The sequence below is a fragment of the Leopardus geoffroyi genome, chromosome E1 (genome assembly GCF_018350155.1).
Source record: "Leopardus geoffroyi isolate Oge1 chromosome E1, O.geoffroyi_Oge1_pat1.0, whole genome shotgun sequence".
NCBI classification, from domain to species: domain Eukaryota; kingdom Metazoa; phylum Chordata; class Mammalia; order Carnivora; family Felidae; genus Leopardus; species Leopardus geoffroyi.
This window is the reverse complement of record NC_059330.1, coordinates 23688651-23708171: the sequence shown is the minus strand read 5'-3', so window position 1 is coordinate 23708171 and position 19521 is coordinate 23688651. Positions and strand designations below refer to the sequence as shown.

General features: G+C 38.8%; 1 protein-coding gene across 5 annotated transcripts in view; it reads left to right on the top strand.

Annotated features, from left to right (window-relative positions):
• TADA2A (transcriptional adaptor 2A) overlaps positions 1–19521 on the top strand; it is a 53087-nt gene that overhangs the window by 19648 nt on the left and 13918 nt on the right. For 4 of the 5 annotated variants that reach the window (XM_045490623.1, XM_045490620.1, XM_045490619.1 and 1 more), the window contains exons 5-10: positions 3334–3425; positions 5101–5258; positions 6518–6606; positions 8022–8094; positions 17097–17160; positions 19450–19493. In XM_045490623.1, the coding sequence (XP_045346579.1) occupies positions 3334–3425; positions 5101–5258; positions 6518–6606; positions 8022–8094; positions 17097–17160; positions 19450–19493 (520 nt within the window). The remainder of the gene's footprint in view (positions 1–3333; positions 3426–5100; positions 5259–6517; positions 6607–8021; positions 8095–17096; positions 17161–19449; positions 19494–19521) is intronic. The other variant, XM_045490622.1, reaches the window with a different exon arrangement.

The following is a 19521-nucleotide window of genomic DNA, read 5'->3' as shown; positions in this document are numbered from 1 at the left end:
CATTTAGCCCATCCCCCCTCCCACACCCCCTCCAGTAACCCTCTGTTTGTTCTCCATATTTAACAGTCTCTTATGTGTTGTCCCCCTCCCTATTTTTATATTATTTTTGTTTCCCTTCCCTTATGTTCATCTGTTTTGTCTCTTAAAATTTTTTTTTAACGTTTTTTATTTATTTTTGAGACAGAGAGAGACAGAGCATGAACGGGGGAGGGGCAGAGAGAGGGGGAGACACAGAATGGAAGCAGGCTCCAGGCTCTGAGCCATCAGCCCAGAGCCCGACGCGGGGCTCGAACTCACTGACAGTGAGATCGCGACCTGAGCCGAAGTCGGACGCTCAACCGACTGAGCCACTCAGGCGCCCCTGTTTTGTCTCTTAAAGTCCTCATATGAGTGAAGTCATATGATTTTTGTCTTTCTCTGACTAATTTCACTTAGCATAATACCCTCCAGTTCCATCCATGTAGTTGCAGATGATGAACATTCTTGTATAAGGCTTTCTGTGGACATATATTTTTGTCTTTCTTGGATAAATGCTTAAGACTGGAATTTCTGGGTCATAGAATAAATGATTGTACATTTTTAACTTTTTAAGAAACTGTCAGAAAGTTTCTTGAGTAGTTGTAGTGTTTTATACCTCTGCTAGCAGTGAATGAGAATTCTGATTGTTCGACCGACATGCTTGCCAACTTTTAGCTTTTTTAGTGGGTTTCGTGAGTGTGTAGTGGCATCATACATGTTTTTAACTTTTGCAGTGTGTTTTTATTGGATTACAAATGAGGTCCATACATTCCAATTGGTTGTTTCTTACATGTTCTTTTTCTTTTTTAGTGTTTATTCACTTTTGAGAGAAAGAGAGCACAAGTGGGGGAGAGGCAGAGAGGGAGACACAGAATCCGAAGCAGGCTCCAGGCTCTGAGCTGTCACCACAGAACCCAATGCAAGGCTCAAACTCACGAACTGAGAGAACATGACCTGAACTGAAGTCAGCCACTTATCCCACTGAGCCACCCAGGCGCCCCTCTTACCTGTTTTCTATTCTGTGGGTGCTCCCTCTCCCTCTCCCCTACCCTCACTCTTTTGTTTCTTTTGGTTTATTTGATTTTTTTAAAAATATGAGTTCTTTGTCTTACAGATATTAGTGCAGTTTGGATTTTGCTAATTAACATATTTTTCTGTGTTCTGTGTTTCCTATAAATTGGTAGTTACATATAGCGGCTACATCAGGTTTATTTATGATCATTGTGTAGATCTGTTCATTAGGGATTGCAAAATAGTTATCTTTTTAATCCTAGCACTCTTAATTTATGAGATAAAACAATTCTGTAAAAAGAAACACCTCATCATTATGTGGTTACCCTGAGGTAAAATTTGTACAAGAAAGGCAGGATAAAGAACATTATTTCCCTTTGTGTTCTAGGTTTGAAAGTATGAGTTGATTCCCTGGCATCTTCTAGATATTTAGAAGAGTTGATGTGTTTCATTCCTTTGCAGTTATTATCCTTATTAATGCTCAAAATGGTTAATGGGAGCATCTATAAGTTGGCCTGCAAATCTTTTTGACATGACTCTTGTAGTCTTTGAGTGTCTTTGCTGTTCATTATGACAAAATATTCTGGTCTCATCTGGTACATTTTCTAACTTAGAATCAGGTCTTTCTTTAAAGAATCCTGTTTCCTTTCGTGGGGAATAGTATTTAGTGGCTGCATACTGCGCATTAGAGGTGTTCGTTGCTACTGGGTTGGTCATTGTTTCTGGATTTTTTCATTGAACAGTGTTAGGAAGTTATTCTTTTGAGACAAAATATATCGTAAGTTGATACTAAAACTTTCAATTCAAATATAAGATTATAAGGTTTTTACATAATCTCATAGATCTTACATCCTTTTAACCCACAGCACAATTACTTACTTGCTTTGCTTTATCCCATAACACATCCGCGTACAATAATCTCAGAAAAACTAGACCAATGCTATTGCAAACAGTTTTTTTTTTGTTGTTTTTTTTTTTGAGAGAGAGAGAGAAAGTGTGTGGGAGTGCTCATGTGAGTGGGGGAGGGGCAGAGAGAGAGAGAGAGAGAGAGAGAGAGAAAATCTTAAGCCATTTCCCTCCCAGCACCCAGCCCAACACGGGGCTGAATCTTATACCGTGAGATCATGACCTGAGCCGAAATAGTCAGCCGACTAAGCCACCCAGGTGCTGCAAGATTTTTTTTTGGCAGTTCTTTTTACTTTTAAGGTGTATTCTACTAGAGATGTATAATGAAATCACTGTTTTAAAGTTATTTGGGATAGTTTCTTTCTTTGATTATGCCTTGAAATTAATTCATAGGTTTCTTTGTTACATTTTGCTTTTGATTCTTAGGATTTTATTTTATTTATTTTTAATGTTTATTTATTTTTGAGAGAGAGACAGAGTGTGAGTGGGGGAGGAGCAGAGAGAGAGGGAGACACAGAATCTGATTCAGGCTCCAGGCTCCGAGCTGTCAGCGCAGATCCCAACGTGGGGCTTGAACTCACAAACCGCGAGATTGTGACCTGAGCTGAGTCGGACGCTTACCGACTGAGCCACCCAGGTGCCGCTGATTCTTAGGATTTTAAATTTAGTAATTAGCATCCAATGTATATATTTCAGTCAGATCTCAAAATAAGGAATATTCAGAGAAGTTCAGCTTCTATCCTTGTCCTTTTCACCTTGTTTTCTCCCTCCCTTTGCCATAGGTAACCATTTTTTTAATGTAAGGTTTATTCTTCCATTATAAGAAAAATATAAATACGTACATATTTGTGTTGCCCTCTTTCGTAGCTGAGTGGGAGCATAGTATAATATTTATCTCTACCTTTGTGCTAAGTTTAAAAAATATATATCTCTACATGAGTTACATGGCATTTATGAGTGATAATATTTCTTGGAAACTTTTTAGCAAATGGTGGAAATAGAGGTGAGGGAGATGGACAACTCATAAGATTGTACTTCAGGGGACACCTGCTCAGTAGATTAAGCAGCTAACTCTTGATTTCCACCCAGGTCATGATCTCACAACTTGTGAGTTCGAGCCCCAATTCATGAGTTCAAGCCCTGCGTCAGGCTCTGCACTGACAGCTCTTAGGGCCTGCTTGGGATTCTCTCTCTCCTCTCTATCCCTCCCCTGCTCGTGGTCTCTCTCTCTCTCTCTCTCAAAATAAATAAACATATAAAAAAAAGAAGAAGAATGTACTTTAAGAACCTCTCAAAACCATGAGAATGACAGTCATTTGAGTATGAATTAGCATTACATTTCAGTTTGCTGTGTTCCCTTTCTATATCTGTTCTTAGGCAAAATTTTTTCCTCCTTAGACCTCAGATTTTCCTGTTCTTGACCCCAGCTGGACTGCTCAAGAAGAAATGGCCCTTTTAGAAGCTGTGATGGACTGTGGCTTTGGAAATTGGTAAGAGCTTGGTATTAAGGATTGTCCTGCCCTAGTGGGCTCCAAGAAGAAGGTGCTGTTGAAGGGTAAAGGGAGGAGTCTTAGAAAGAGGAGTTTGGGAGCCGTATGTTACTTTCCTATTGATTCATGACTTAGAGATAAGTTCTCTTCCACTCTGAAATGCCTCAAAGGGACATGGTGTGTTTAGTTGTCCATAACTAGGCAGTTCTAAAAGGCCACTTTGGTTTATATCAACAGGGGGAAGGTTGGTTATTTCTCTCTGAATAGTACGGAAGTTGAGACACATTAGTTCTCCTTTCTAATTTTATGAATTTTTCTTGACTCTAGATATCCTTATCATTTAAGTGAGTCAGACTTTAGGTAGATGGCCATAGTTTACTTGAGACTTGAGTTTGGGAGACTTCTTATTCACATTCCCTGTTTTTAGCTTGCAAATACCTACGTCAGTCCAAGCCTAGTAGAACTGAGTAGCCCAGGTAACCATCAACAGTGTCATATTCATAACTGTCATATTCATAAAAGCCCCTAATTGGTGTTGCCCTAGGAGGCAGTGCGACCTAATAATATTACCACTTGCATTTTACCTTTTGGGAATATTTTCACACTGATGATTTCATTTTGTGAAGTAGATAACACTAACATTTTGTGAAGTAGAAAACATTTGTTTTATACATAAAGAAACTGAGATTCAGAAAGGTTAAATTTGTGCCTCATGGGACTAACAGATAGAACTGGGACCCAACTCCAACTAACTTCCAAACAAAACTTCATTTTGTTCACAAATAATCTGAAGCTTAGGGAGTTAAGATAATTTCTCATGAATAATTTCTATTGTTTCTCTATCAACTGTGGGTAAGACACGAAGCCTGGTGGTGAAGGTGGTAGAGCTAAAAATTATGACATGTATCCTGTCCTCAAGAAGCTTATAGTCCAGGAGGAAAATCAAAATATACATACAGATGATTGGAGTACACAAAGCAGAGCATAGGAAAAGGACAAATTAAGTGCTGGAGAAGAAAGGGGTTGAGAGAGAACTGGAGAGCTTTTACCTCTACCTCTCCATCATCTGAGCGTAGGAGTCAGCATTCTGGTTTTGTGCATAGATTCTGGTTTTGTGCATTTATGTGTTTAATTTTCTTGAGCAAGTTTTTTAATCTCTTTGGGCCTAATTTTTTCTCTGTGAAAGTGAGATGATAGGAAGTACTCAACACTACATGGATAACGCAAGGATTAACTTATGTTGTGAGTGTTTCTAGCTTAGTGCTTGGCCTATCATAGGCACGCTAGTAAAGAAATGTTTGTTGATGTGAAGTGTTTTGTAAAATATAAAACATTATGCAAATATAAAACTGTACTTATGTACATTATGAATGTTCTAAAGTGGCTTATGATAGCAATTCTTTTCCTGAGGCTTAGCTCACATGGAAATCTACAGATTTTCTAGTGATCTTCCTTTTTTTTGGTAGAAAGGAAAGGGTTTTTCGGATATTGTTTCTGTATCTTGGAATAGCAAGATTTAGCATGTCAGTTTACACCAAAATTGGGCTTATATTTCTTTCGTTGTTCTGCTGATATCTCCATGATGTTGGTTTGGAGGTATCAAATTCCAGACGTTATGTAGATGGGAGTTAAAATTTGGAAAGAACAAACCTCTCTTTTTCTCACAATCCTGTAGGCAGGATGTAGCCAATCAGATGTGCACCAAGACCAAGGAAGAGTGTGAAAAACACTATATGAAGCATTTCATCAATAACCCTCTGTTTGCATCTACCCTCCTGAACCTGAAGCAAGCAGAGGAGGCAAAAACTGCTGATACAGCCATTCCATTTCTGTGTAAGTGCCTCCCGGTATCGGTAAGAGATACTTAGCTCACCTTGGGCCCTGTTGCAGTAGCAGATAAATAGTGGTTGGGGCAAGTAAAGAGCTTATGGGAGATGGGAGGAGTTGGCATGGCAGTTACTAAGAGTCAAGGCTATAATGGGCTAAGGAGGGATTGGAATTCGATACTGGAAATCATGGTGCCCAGATCTACAGTGGTGTCCCACCCACTCTGAGGGTTGTGAATATGTCAGTCAACATTAATGCTTCTTGGAGATGAGATGTCCAAAATGAACCAATCTTCCAAGCTTTGGAGGGTTTATGATTATAGATATTAGTTACTTAGGAGAGTCCAGTATTGAACTCGTTATTAATCATCCCAGTGTTAAGTCCAAGAAGCAATGTGTTATTTACTTCATTTAGTTGTGGTAGTAATAGCTAATTAAAAAAAAAAAAAAAAAATCTCATGTGGCTAAGGGACTCATGGGTCTTCTAACAAAACATAACTAAACCTGTGTTGAATTATAAATGGACATCCTTCCTAAATGGCTCCCAGAGCACAAGTAATAAGATCTGAATGTTTCTTCACCACCACCATGACCCCCCACCCCTTTCCTCATACTCTAGAAATGGTTTCATAGCTGACTGACTCAAAGCCTGATGATACCTATTTGGAAAACACTTTGGGTGTTAGCATTTTGTTCTCAAATCCATTAGATCATTTGTTCCTCATAGGAATCCAGTGAGATAGCAGAGCAAGTGCTTTTGTTTTATACATGAGGAAACTGAGATTCAGAAAGGTTAAATTTGTGCCTCATGGGACTAGCAGATAGAACTGGGACCCAACTCCAACTAAATTCCAAATCCTGTGGGGTTTTTTTGCTTCTCAGTTGGGTGAGATTTGTAAATTGAAATTGTTCTTGAAGGGTAAGGGAGCTGAAGCAGACAGGATAAATAACTTTTGTTCTATAATATAAAAGAAAAGATCCTTGGTTTTCTCTTACGTTAAGCAAGTGCAAATCAGAGGGAATTTCCCCATTTTATTTAGAGAATTCCCTAAGTCTTAGTTTCCTTTTTAAGGAATCAGTCTGTTTCCATTATACTTTATCTTTCTCACTTTTCCATTTATAAAAATCTTTTGAATTTTATTTATTCTCTCAGACACTGTTTTTCTCCAAACAAAAATATTTCAGAGTGTAAATGAAGACTATTTCTGTGTCACATTTTCATGCCAATACTTTATTAAGTAACTAAGAAAACCTAAATTCTTCCAGCTACAGATGACCCTCCCCGACCTACCTTTGACTCCTTGCTTTCTCGGGACATGGCAGGGTACATGCCAGCTCGAGCAGATTTCATCGAGGTAGGAGAAACTTGTTTTTGTTTTGCATGAGGCGTATATCTCTTCCCTACAGGTTCCATACCACTGAAAAAGAGATTTTTGAAGCACTGTAATTTGTAGGGCCTTAGGCAGCCACATTTTCTTCCATTTGAGTACCTTTTCTCATTTGTAAACATGTTCACATGTAAAATGTAAAAGTTCTTCAGACCAAAAACCTATTTCTTAGGTTGCAGGGTGTTGGCTCTCCCTTCCTTAATAGGTATTGGGTTCCTGGTTCTCATTCCACCCTTAGGGGATTTCAAAGTTGTGCAGGATCAAGGGTTGGTACACTTTTTCTTTTAAGGACCAGATAGTAAATATTTTCTGTAGACCACAAAGTCTCTCTTGTAACTAAACTTTGCCATTATTGTGTACAAGTGGCATAAATAATATGTAAACAAACAAACAAACATGCCTATACTCCAATATAGTTTTATTTACAAAAACAGGCAGTGGGTTGAATTTGGTCCAGAGGCTACAGTGGGCTGACCTCTGTTTTGTATTCACAAGTGTATAAAGAATGATGAATATAGATAAAAACTGTATGTTACTTGTTCACCCATGGAGTTAAAAGCCATGTGAAAGTAATTACAAGTCTCTTGATTTATCATCTGAGCCACAGTTACAGTGCTGCTGGAGATAATTTGAAAGTTTAGCAAACTACAAATAATTTTGCTAGCCCTACCCAGGTTAGCATTTTGTTTATGGCAGCTGTTACTGTAGAGCTACCCCATAAATACTGCTCCTACAAATTGTACTCATTGAGTAGAATATGAACATCTACCCATTAAACTATGTAAGTAATATTATCAAATAAATAGAGCCTTCAGAAGGTAGTAAAAAGTTAAGTGAATTAATGCAGATAATTTTCTTATCTAAATACTTGATGACACATTCAGAGTTTAGATTTTATGAACAGACTACTTTTAATTTTTAGTATACTAGGTTTGGCTTTATTCTTGGATTCATAACTTTCTCATATTTTTGCTGTCTCTACTGCCTGAAAGTCTCAAGATTTTTCCCATGACTTCCTATTTCTTATAGTAGTATCCTAACCTCATATTCCATTCAGTCTTTTTTTTTTTTTTTTAATATATATTTTTTATTTTAGAAAGAGAGCATGAGCAGGGAGAGGGGTAGAGGGAGAGAGAGAGAATCCCAAGCAGGGTCCATGCTCAGCACAGAGCCCAATGCAGGTCTTGATCCCACAACCCCGGGATCATGATCTGAGCCGAAATCAAGAGTTGGATGCTCAACCAACTGAGCCACCCAGGCGCCCCTCCATTCAGTGCTTTTTAACAAGTGTTTATTTTCTGTTTGCTTCTAAAGCATGGCTACTGTGAAGCCATTACTCAGTGCTGATGGGTTTGGGGTGGGAATTTTTTTTCCCCAAACAGGAGTTTGACAATTATGCAGAATGGGACTTGAGAGACATCGATTTTGTTGAAGATGACTCGGACATTTTACATGGTAACATTTTATTTTAGCAAATATTTTTATTGATTGTAAAGTACATGGTGACACTGTGTTGTGTTGGTGCTAGGAATATAAGGATGAATAAAACATGTTCCCTGCCCTTATGGGAGTCAAAACCTGGTGGTTAAGTTGCTAAATTTATTCTGTTGTTGTTTTTTGACCTCAATAAAAAAGATCATTTGTGATAATGATGAGAGTATCATGTAATGATTGCTGGTTCCCAGTCTTGGACTGTGTGATCTTTTGACTGAGGCGAACCTATACTGAGGTTGAATGGCTCTCACTGCCCCCTTAGAAGGAAAGGAATCAGTGTGAACACCTTGGGACTTCAGTAGCAACTGATGGTGCTAGATGCTCGCTGTAAATTTGTTACCCCAAATTTCCCATAGCAGAGAAAAAGAATGGAATTTCCTTGAGGTTTTTTAGACCAAGATTGGGAATTTCTTGTTTCTCAGAACTGTTGAATTTTTAGCACTTCTGAATTCTTATCTAAGATTAGTCAGTCTAAGGATTTATGTCAATTCTTTTGTTAAAATGTTAGTACATAATGCCAACAGGGCTCTTAAAAGTGATGGTTAGACTTTCATTGAATCTCTTTTTTTTCCTCTTTCCATGTACATTGAACTATATATTTAAAATAATCCCCAATCTTCTTTCATTTTGTTCCAGAATTATGTGGTACAGTAGGTGAATAATGCTTCCTTGGATTCTGTATTTCCCAAACAGCATCTTCGTTGTTTCTCTCTCTTTTTTTTTTTAAGATTTTTTTAATGTTTATTAATTTTTGAGAGAGAGAGAGAGAAAGAACATAAGCAGGGGAAGGGCAGAGAGAGAGGGAGACACAGAATCTGAAGCAAGCTCCAGGCTCCAAGCTGTCAGCACAGAGCCCAACACGGGGCTCAAACTCCTGAACTGGGAGATCATGACCTGAGCCAAAGTTGGATGCTTAACCAACTGAGCCATGCAGGTGCCCCCATTGTTTCCCTTAAATCTGTATCCCAGGCAGTAAAGGCAAGTAGAATCCTTGTTGACTTGTAAATCAGGTTTTCATGATGCATTAACTGGGACTCTGTCACTAGAAAGGGAACTTGATTCTTCTCTCCATAGAAGAACTATTTAGTTATTTGTTACACCAGAGCTGGGACCAGAGTCTTCATAAAAATTTTATCTTCAGGATTTGCTGTCTACATATTTCTTAAGCTGTTCTCTTCTCAAAATTTCATTCGTCCCCTTTTCTCCCACACAACTTTAAGGAAAGTTGAAGTGATATGGATGGAACTAAAAGAGGAAAGGTTGAAAGCAAACCACTTGAGCGTTCACTAGATGATAACACAGTATTTGTTCAGTCTTCCATGTCAGCCTTCTTTTCAAGCCTAGTAACTCGTGTGATGGTCTTTCTCACTTCATCTGGTGTCTCTTTGAACACAATGTGCAAATTGCCGTTCAGTATTTCTAATACATACCAGTTTTCATTAATTGTATTGTTTCCTGGCTTGTATCTTTCTTATTCTTAATGCAAAAACAAAAAACAAAAAAGCTACATAAACATCAGCCTTTGAGATACTATTCAAAAATACCTGCTTTTGAAAGTCAGAATTTTTTATGCCAGTAATGGCTCAGCTATGTCAAAGATTTGCCAAGTCACTTCTCCAAGGTCTTCAAATTCTTTAGCTTCAACATTATCAAGAAAATGGTAGTAATGGTTGGTATTTAATTTCACTCTTCATTCTTTGTAGAAGCAAGATTTGCAGTTTCTTCTGGTGCTTTTGTGGTCCTTTCTGTAATTAGTGGAGGCAACAGGAAAAAATCAGAAAGAAGCTATTGATTAGCAATTCTTATTTCAGTTAGCATTTCAGACCTATAACATATTTGATTTGTGTTCTTCCTACAATTTCTACAGCCTTGTAAGTCATTTGATTCTAGTTAATTTGAATTAGAATCGAAACATCAGTTACTGATTGTTACATATAAAGCAGCTGTAACACAATGTAAATAATAATCCCTGCCTCCTTTTTCCCTCTGCCTAGTAGGGAACTATAAGATGTTGAGATGGGTGCTTTTTTTTTTTTTTTCTTAAGTTTATTTACATATTTTAAGAAAGAGAGAAAGCACAAGCAGGGGAGGAGGAGGAGGAGGAGAGAGAGAGAGAGAGAAAGAGAAAGAGAATCCCCAGCAGGCTCAGTGCTGTCAGCACAGAGCCTGACACAGGGCTCAAACTCACCAACCATGAGATCATGACCTGAGCCAAGATCAAGAGTTGGATGCTTGACTGACTGAGTCACACAGGCGCCCCTAGATGGGTGCTTTTTAAAAGATGTTAACATTTGAAAGAAGTTTGGCAGTGCTTGAGATCTGAGGGATGACATGCTGGTACCACAAAAGAATGCTTTGCTTATGGCTCTAGAGTTCTTATATTCTCTCCTCTGGCAGCGTGACCCTCTGTCCAGTGTGACATATGTATGGTCCCTGAGCTGAATGCTTTCTCCCAGAACACTCCATGAAGGGGAGGGACTGGAGCCGACAAACACTCAAGAAGGAACAAGAAGGAGCTTTTTAAGCATACTTAGAACAGAGAGAGGGGCACGTATTTTGTGCAGTGATTCTACCTCAGGCTTGCTTCTGAGTCACTGTGATCTTGGGCAAGTCCTTGCAATCTTGCTTGCTGTTTCTTTGTGTCCACTGCCTGTAAAGAAGGGGTAACACTGATTAGTCAGAGTGTGAATGTCTCCAATGAAAGATGGTACATAATTGAGATTGGTATTATTACGATTCCATTACACCATTATATTTTCAATATTACTGAGCGTTAATAACATTCCTTTTATGTTCCCTCACTTACATAACTACTGCAAGGAAACAGACTGGCTGGGTTTTGTATTCTATGCCAGAGCTGATGCCACCAAGCCCTTTTCATCACCCAAAGACTTTTGCTATGATTCATGGAATTTGTCTAATATGATGGGTTTGAATGGTCCATTATAGAAGCCTGGGACACAATGGAGGTTAATTGCATTCCAGCCATACCAGAAGGCTGGGCCTGGAGAGGATACTGCAGGTGAAGCAGTGTCTAAGGAAGAAAATAAGGAAGTTCTGGGATCCCTAAATGACACCATCATATATTTTACTGAAATAAGCAGAAATTATTGGTTCAGAAAGAGAGATGCAGAAGACATAACTTGGCACTCTACTGTATCATGGTATGTTTGGGATCTCAGTGCAGATGACACAGTATTGTACCTTTTTTCTGGGGGGCCATCTCCCCCTAGTCTGCTTTCATTTGGGAAAATATCTTCTAGGTTTATGGATTCCCCTTTCCCAGGGTTTCACAGGCTCTAAAATCCTGAGTGCAGCATCTTCTAATTGCTGTCCCATAACCTAGGCAAGCAACAGGCGTTATGAGCTCCTTGCTATGTGTTGGGTTGGTGTTTTCACCACTTCATAGGGTTGCCCATTAGGACAGTTTACACTCCCTCTTTTTGGAAAGCTAATTTCAGCAAAATTTCTTGACTAAGCATGGATACTCCCCTGCATCCCCCCCCCCCCCCCGCCTTTAACTTCTTTGGCTCATATCATCAGCCTTTAGATCCCTTAATGGTTTGTAGATCAGAGGTCCAGCCTTGTCACTACATATTACTTACCTACCTACTGGCAGTGCCCTTTCCTTTAAAGGCATGTAAAGCATGTAAAGTTTTGTGATATTTTAGACATAAATGCTACTACTAATGATAGCTATTACATATAGCCCTTACTGTTTGCCATGCTAAGCCTTTCACACATGTGACCTCATTTGATCCTAGCAAAACTCTGTGAGTTAAGTATCATCATCATCATCATCTCCATTTTATAGATGAGGAAATTAAAGAATGGAAATATCAAGTAACTTGCCTAAGGTCATTTAGCCTGCTAGTGGCAGAGCCATCTCCAGAGCCTATGTTCTTAATACTGTTCTATACTTATTGTCTTTACAACCTTGCATTTTTGTTGCTGGATTTTTGTGTGTTTGTGTTTGTGAGATGTCACATTTGTTATAGCTTCACCACATTGCTCAGAAGTAGGGGTGGGTATTTTCTCATTTTACATTCAGGAAAGTGCACAAAGGACTTTAAGTAACTTGCCTAGGTTTCCTAGTTCCTGACTTTAACCATTAGGTCACATAGTCTTCCTTCCCTCCTAGAATTAATTGTGTACATCTTGACCACAAGCTTTTGGGAAAGATGACTTAAAAAGCTTTGCTTCTGGGGAATACCTGAGTCACAGGTTTGTGCACAGGATTTTGATTGGCTTTGTTGCAGTTAAGGCCTCTGAGTTGGTTTTCTTGCCAAGCAAGCAGTAAGTGCCTTCTGTCAGGAAAACAGAGACATGTTGCCAGCTATTTTGAACAATGTTAGAAATACACTGCAGTGGGAAGGAACTGCCTCTGACTTCTGCCCACTTCTTGAAATATTTTAAGGCTAGCCGTTTGGAAACTTTGTTATCAGTCCCCATTGTAATCACAGGGAGACAATTCTTATCCCAAAGCTGAGATTTCAGGAGTGAATAGGTTAGGGGTGGTTTGGGTTTGTTTGTTTTTAATGATCTCTGGTTCTTTGCCCGCTTTGCTGGAACTTGCAGTCACTTTAGGTAGAATGTGAACCAAGTGATTCTCATTCTTTCATTGTCTGCCTTCTCATTTCTGTCTGCCTGCTGTGCTGTGGTCCTCCCTGGGTTATTCATGTAGTTGAGATTTTCTAATCAGTTGCTGCTATCGGTGTGCTTTATAAAGAAAAGAGACAGCTTCAAATATGCATTTTCCTCTGGGAGAATTCCAGTTCTCCATTTGTTTCTGTGTGTGCCTTTCCTTCCCTTTGTTCTCCAGAACCAGTTGCACAGTTCAAACTGCTGAAATGATCCAGCAGTGAAACCAATCATCAGTACTTATAGATTTTTTTTGGTAACATAGTCTCTTTGTTTTTTTCCTGTTTTTTGGGGTTTTGTTTTTTTTTAAGTAGGCTCCACCAAAGTGGGGCTTGAACTCATGACCCTGAATCAAGACCTGAGCTGAGATTAAGAGTTGGATACTTAACCGACTGAGCCACCCAGGCACCCCTTTTTCCTGTTTTAATTAAGTCATTCCCACCCAAGTCTCAGGAAACAATGTGATAAGATGTTAACATCTTAGAAAAATTACAGAAATGTGTTTTCAGAATTACCAACAATTTCACTGGACCTTCAAGTCATGTTTTTCCTATTGAAGTCATCTTGTTATTAGATAAATGAGATAAGATATACAAAGAGCTTGGAACGTGATAAATACTCAGGGTGTGTTAGCTGTTTACTTAGTTTTTTGTGTTGTTGTTTTTGGTTTCTCTTTCTGTCTTGAACTGTTGACTACGTAATTCCATTTCTCATCTGAAAAAGAGAGTCCGATATAAAACCTGTGTTTGGTTAGAGACATACCTTCTCCCTGATCCTACCTGCCTATTCCACCACACAGGCATGTAAAGTGCATCTCCACCAGCATAGCAGTCTGGAGCCTATCATTCTACAGCAGTGTGTTAGAAAGCAATGGCAGTATATGGGGTATTTCATGGTACTTGGGCTTTTATATGGAACAGCCCTATAAATCAAGAATTCACTTATAGAGAGAGTCTTGCCTAAAAAAAAAAAAAACTTTTTTTTTTTAAGTTTATTTATTTATTTTTAGAGAGAGCACAGGAGGGGCAAAGAGAGGGAGAGAGAGAATCCCAAGCAGGCTCCATGCTGTCAGCACAGAGCCCAATGTGGGGCTCGAACTCAGGAACCGTGAGATCATGACTTGAGCCGAAATCAAGAGTCAGATGCTCGACCAACTGAACCGCCCAGGTGCCCCTACCTAAAAAAAAATTGAAAACCATTGCCTTAAATCTTGATTCTGATATTATTGATTTTTTTTAATTGTGGGCAGTTGTAAGGAAAAATAAAGGAGAGTTGTTTAATTTTTGAACTTACTAGAAATGAACAAAAAATCCATAGTAGTTAATACTTTTTTCTTTATACATAAACTTTAAAAAATGATGCATCCACTCACCTCTTCACATCACCCAGCTAGAACTTATGTTATTTTTATCTCAGACTCAAGGCAGAATGGCCTATATAAAATATTCCTGGTCATTTCCCAGTGATTGAAGTTACCTACATATATAGTACATTTGCTCATAGATTAGATTTTGTTAGATTTTGGTATTCCTTCTAATCTGAGACTATCTTGAGGGCAGGTAGCAGTGGGATACACAGTAATGAGTCAGGATGGAGTATCCAGAATTTATTTCTATTATCTTATCCAGGGATACCATATTGACAGTGCATTAGAATTGTACATTGTTCAACTTTTATTGCTTTTACTGGTGAAAGAAATTGATGATTCTAATGAGCCATTGTGTACTCTTTTACTTGATTGGTTCCATTTTTTTTCCTGCCTGAAAATCTAGTTTCAAGGAAGCAGAAGTGTGGGTTTCAGACTGTTCATGGAGGTACCTCAGGGACTACTACTGGGAAAGGTAGCTGGGGATAGAATGGGAGAAGAGGTTCAACTACAGTAGATCTAACTTGTCTGTTCCAAATAGGAACATATTTGAAAATAAGGTTTAAAAGTTACTCTAGAATAACATGTAAATCTGTGTTGATTCATTGCCCCCATAGGGTAAACTTGAATTTGTATCACAAATCCATAGGCTAAACTTGAATTTGTATCACACATCCTTCTGATGAGCAATGATATTCTATTACCTTTTTTGTTTATCAGTATTACAGAGGCCCTAGGCTCTATTTTGGAATGAAGCTCACTATCCTGGAAGATGTGATTGTCATATCTTCTAAATCCTTTGCTGTGAGACTTGGTGTGTTAAGAATTATACTACCTGACCTTTGAATAGCATATTTTATTTTTCAAAGGACACATGTCAGGTCATTATGTTTGCTCTAGAACCTCTTTCTTCTGTGAATACATTCAGTAATTAAAGTAAAACCCACCAAACTCTCAACTTACACAAATTCTAAGGAGATAACAAGTTAACAACTTAAGATAGTTCCAGAATCTATTAAAATCATTAAATTTTAAGTTTCCTTCAGAATCGTAGATTATTGATAAGAAAATTGTTTAATATAGCATAGTGCTAAGTTAAGTAGTCTTCATATTTTCTTCTAGAGCTGTTAATGGTTGGTCTTTATTTCTTAACTTTAGAGGGTCTCGGGGCGCCTGGGTGGCGCAGTCGGTTAAGCGTCCGACTTCAGCCAGGTCACGATCTCGCGGTCCGTGAGTTCGAGCCCCGCGTCAGGCTCTGGGCTGATGGCTCAGAGCCTGGAGCCTGTTTCCGATTCTGTGTCTCCCTCTCTCTCTGCCCCTCCCCCATTCATGCTCTGTCTCTCTCTGTCTCAAAAATAAATAAACGTTGAAAAAAAAAAATTTTTTTTTTTAAAAACTTTAGAGGGTCTTCAGATTGTAAACTTGTGGGACTTTTTACTTCTGAGTGTTTTTTTAACACATATTTCATTGTTAGATAAGCCAGATTTAGAATTTCGGACTAACACAGAGAAAGTAAACATGTTGGGCGGTTTCAGTGTCTTTCCTACTCGAGGCCTTAGAACCAGACTGTCTGGGTTTGGATACCTGCTCTGCACTTAGCAGCTGTGTGATCTAGGGCAGATTGTTTTGCGTGCATGGTATATAGGGCATATAAGGGAATGGTAGGACATGAGACTGGGAAAATAGGCAGATTCAAGACAGTAAGAAGTTTTATATAATATGCGAGGGTTTGAACCCCAGTGAGTAGATGGGAAGCCACTGAAAAATTATCAACAAGGGAAATACACCTGCGGATTATGCTTAAAAACATTACCCTGGTACCATATGAAGGGTTGAATTAGAATAAGGCAGGAATGGAGTTATTAAAAGAGTACATGAAGTGATCTAGGGGACACAAGATGGCTAAGCTAAAGAATAGGATTAGGGACAAATAGGAAGAGAGAAATTTGAGAGACTGAAGCATTCAAAATAGATAAGACTCACTGACTAGATATGGAGAGACAGGAGGGAGAGTCCCATTGATTTCTGTCTTGGACAGCAGAGTTTGGGGAAGAGGTAGAGTATAAGTTTGTAACTGAAGACATGTGAGTAGAGATATCCAGATAGGGTCTGGAGCTTAAAATAAATATCTGAGTGTGAGATTATATTTTTGATGGTACCCAGAACCATAGGAGTGGCTGAGTTTATAGGAATAAGGTAAGGGGTGAAAAGAAAGATGAGAATAGAACCCTGAAGAACTCTGAAGATGCAAAAATTGGCTGGGGAAAGAAAGAGAACCAGAACTATTATATTGAGGAAACCTTTTGCTGTCTGTTTTCTCCTAATTCCCCATGTCCTTAACATGAGACTAAAGCCAGAAAAGGATTGGAACATGGGTGGCAAAACAGGCCATAGCTTTGGGGTTGTTAGGCTATTTAGTGGAACTTTTTAGTACTGAATGCAAAACCATCCCGTAAATAGTTGTTGCTCCCCAACTCAAAACTGCTAACTCTGGGAAAATGTCTCTCCTATACGATATTTACATCAGTCTTGTTTTGACATTGTCTACTGAACTTGTACCTGTGAGGTCATAACTCCAGTCAGTATTCATTTTTATGGCTATTCTAATAGATGCAATGTCTAGCCTGTGTGTCACCAAAGTTCAGACTCCTATTATATTAAAGCTAGTAATATACCTGACAAGGCATGGCCAAAAGAGGTATTCAGTAAAAAGTACAAGTTGTTATCTGTAGGATATGCCATATAAGATGTGTACACAGGAAAAAAAGAACTTCACTGTAATTTACTGATAAAGAAATTCAGTATCCTAGGACATTTTTGTTTCCAAGAGACAAATTGCCTAGACCAGTGTGTGTGGAATAGTAAGCAATATGACGTTCAAAGTTTAGGACAGTTTGGGTAAAAGACTTATTTTTGTCTTGGCTTTATATCTATGTGTATGTCTGTTTGTTTATAGCTCTGAAGATGGCTGTAGTAGATATCTATCATTCCAGGTTAAAGGAGAGACAAAGGCGAAAAAAGTAAGTACAGAAAACCATCCTGCCTTCTTTCAGGTATGCAGTATTGAATACCACATATAGCCCATAAGAACATTCTACTCGTGGCTCATCTTGTCACCTTGAGGAAGACACTGATATTCCTTGATCCTTAATTTTTCCATCTGTCAAATGGAGGTAATAATACTTGTCCTTTTTTTGCTTTTTTGCCTCCACCTTCCTTACCTTTTCTTTTTTTTTTTTTTTTTTTTAATTTTTTTTAATGTTTATTTATTTTTGAGACAGAGAGAGAGACAGAGCATGAATGGGGGAGGGTCAGAGAGAGAGGGAGACACAGAATCTGAAACGGGCTCCAGGCTCTGAGCGGTCAGCACAGAGCCCGACGCGGGGCTCGAACTCACGGACCGTGAGATCATGACCTGAGCCGAAGTCGGCCGCTTAACCGACTGAGCCACCCAGGCACCCCTCCTTACCTTTTCTTGATGTTATGATGGTCATTGAGTAATATGGGTACACTGTTTTTTTGTTTGTTTTGTGGGGTTTTTTTTGTTTTGTTTTGTTTTTTTTGAGAAACAGAGCAAGTAGGGGAGGGGCAGAAAGAAGGAAAGGGAGAGAATCCCAAGCAGGATCCACACTGTCAGCATGAAGCCTGATGTGGGGCTCAAACCCATGAACCGTGAGATAATGACCTGAGCCGAAACCAAGAGTCAGACACTTAACCGACTGAGCCACCCAGGCACCCCTAATATGGGTACACTATTTTAAAGAAAACAGGAACAGTTAAATTCAAGTTGTTATCAAATTGTTATGCTTCTTTTAATGCTCTCATTTTTTTTAATGTTTATTTATTTTGAGAGAGAGTGCAAACAGGGTATTGGGGCAGAAAGAGAGAGAGAGAGAGAGAGAATGAATCCTAAGCAGGCTCCTTGCTGTTAATGCAGAGCCCAGTACGGGGCTTGATATCACAAACCATGAGATCATGGCCTGAGCTGAAATGAAGAGTCAGACACTTACCCAACAGAGCCACCCAAGTGCTCCTTTAGTGCTCCATTCTAATGGCTCATTTTTTTGAGAAGTCTTACTCAGGAGGATTTCAAAAAATTCTGAACAATTTTCAGACACTTCTCAAGTTCTTCCTTCTCTTTGCAGCAGAACAAAAAGCATACATTCAGATTGAGAAATTAATGGATCCCAGACAATTTTAGCAGTTAGATTACAGAGACTTTTAACAATTCAGATAAGGGTATGCAGAGGGTATGAGTGTGAATGCGTGTTGTCATGATGTTACAGAGTAGAAACACAGTGACATCACAACAACAAAAACAGGAATAGGGCTTGGGGGGCACTCTTGAGGGACCAAGATGTGACCTAAAGTAAAGCTTATTCTCTGTGTGTTCTGAGAAGTGCTGAAGAAAATTATCCAGTTGTTGTGAGAAGCTTCATTACTAGTTATAAATACGCGTGATAGGGCTCCTGGGTGGCTCAGTCGGTTGGGCGGCCGACTACAGCTCAGGTCATGATCTCGCGGTCTGTGAGTTTGAGCCCCGCATCGACCTCTGCCTACAGCTTAGAGCCTGGAGCCTGCTTCCTATTCTGTGTCTCCCTCTCTCTCTGCCCCTTCCCTGCTTGCTCTCTGTCTCTCTCTCTCAAAAATAGTAAACATTAAAAAAATAAATAAATATATTTGATATAAAATGAAAGGTTCCAGACACATGGTTTACTTAAATTCTGTTTTGCTTAAAACACATAATTCAAGCTCAACAGTATTGTAGAACTCAGTGGTTGAGGTTGCTGTTTGATCTTATGTTTTATGGAGACACTTCCATTAAACATGCATGATACTTATTTCAAATAGGTTTAAAGCATTATGTGAATGTACACATGTACGGTTATAAATGTTGAATGTATGATCATGGTGCCATTTTATGGTTTAGCTATTTCCCTTAAATGGCTATTCTCAATTATCAATTCCCTAAATTGAATAGTTTAATTCTTATCACATGGACACAGATTCCCTTCTGTTTCATGCCAAGTTACAGATGTGTTTTTCAGTATTTTTGAGTGTTCATTCATTCATCCAGCAAATAGTTATTGAGAGTCTACCATGTCCAAGGAAAGGAAAAATATATGATGGTTGAAAGCCTAAAATTGTGTTAGCAGACTCACTGCCCTTCAGAAACTTGTGAGGAGTGACGTCTTTGAACCGCAATATTCCACCCCATAGTGTTTCATATGCCTAGTAAAAGCTGCATGTGGAAGAAGTATTAAATGTGAAACTAATTATAATAAACATTATTGTGGTTTTCATCCTAGAATTATAAGAGACCATGGATTAATCAACCTTAGAAAGTTTCAGTGTAAGTATTAGCTGCTTTCTTTATTTTA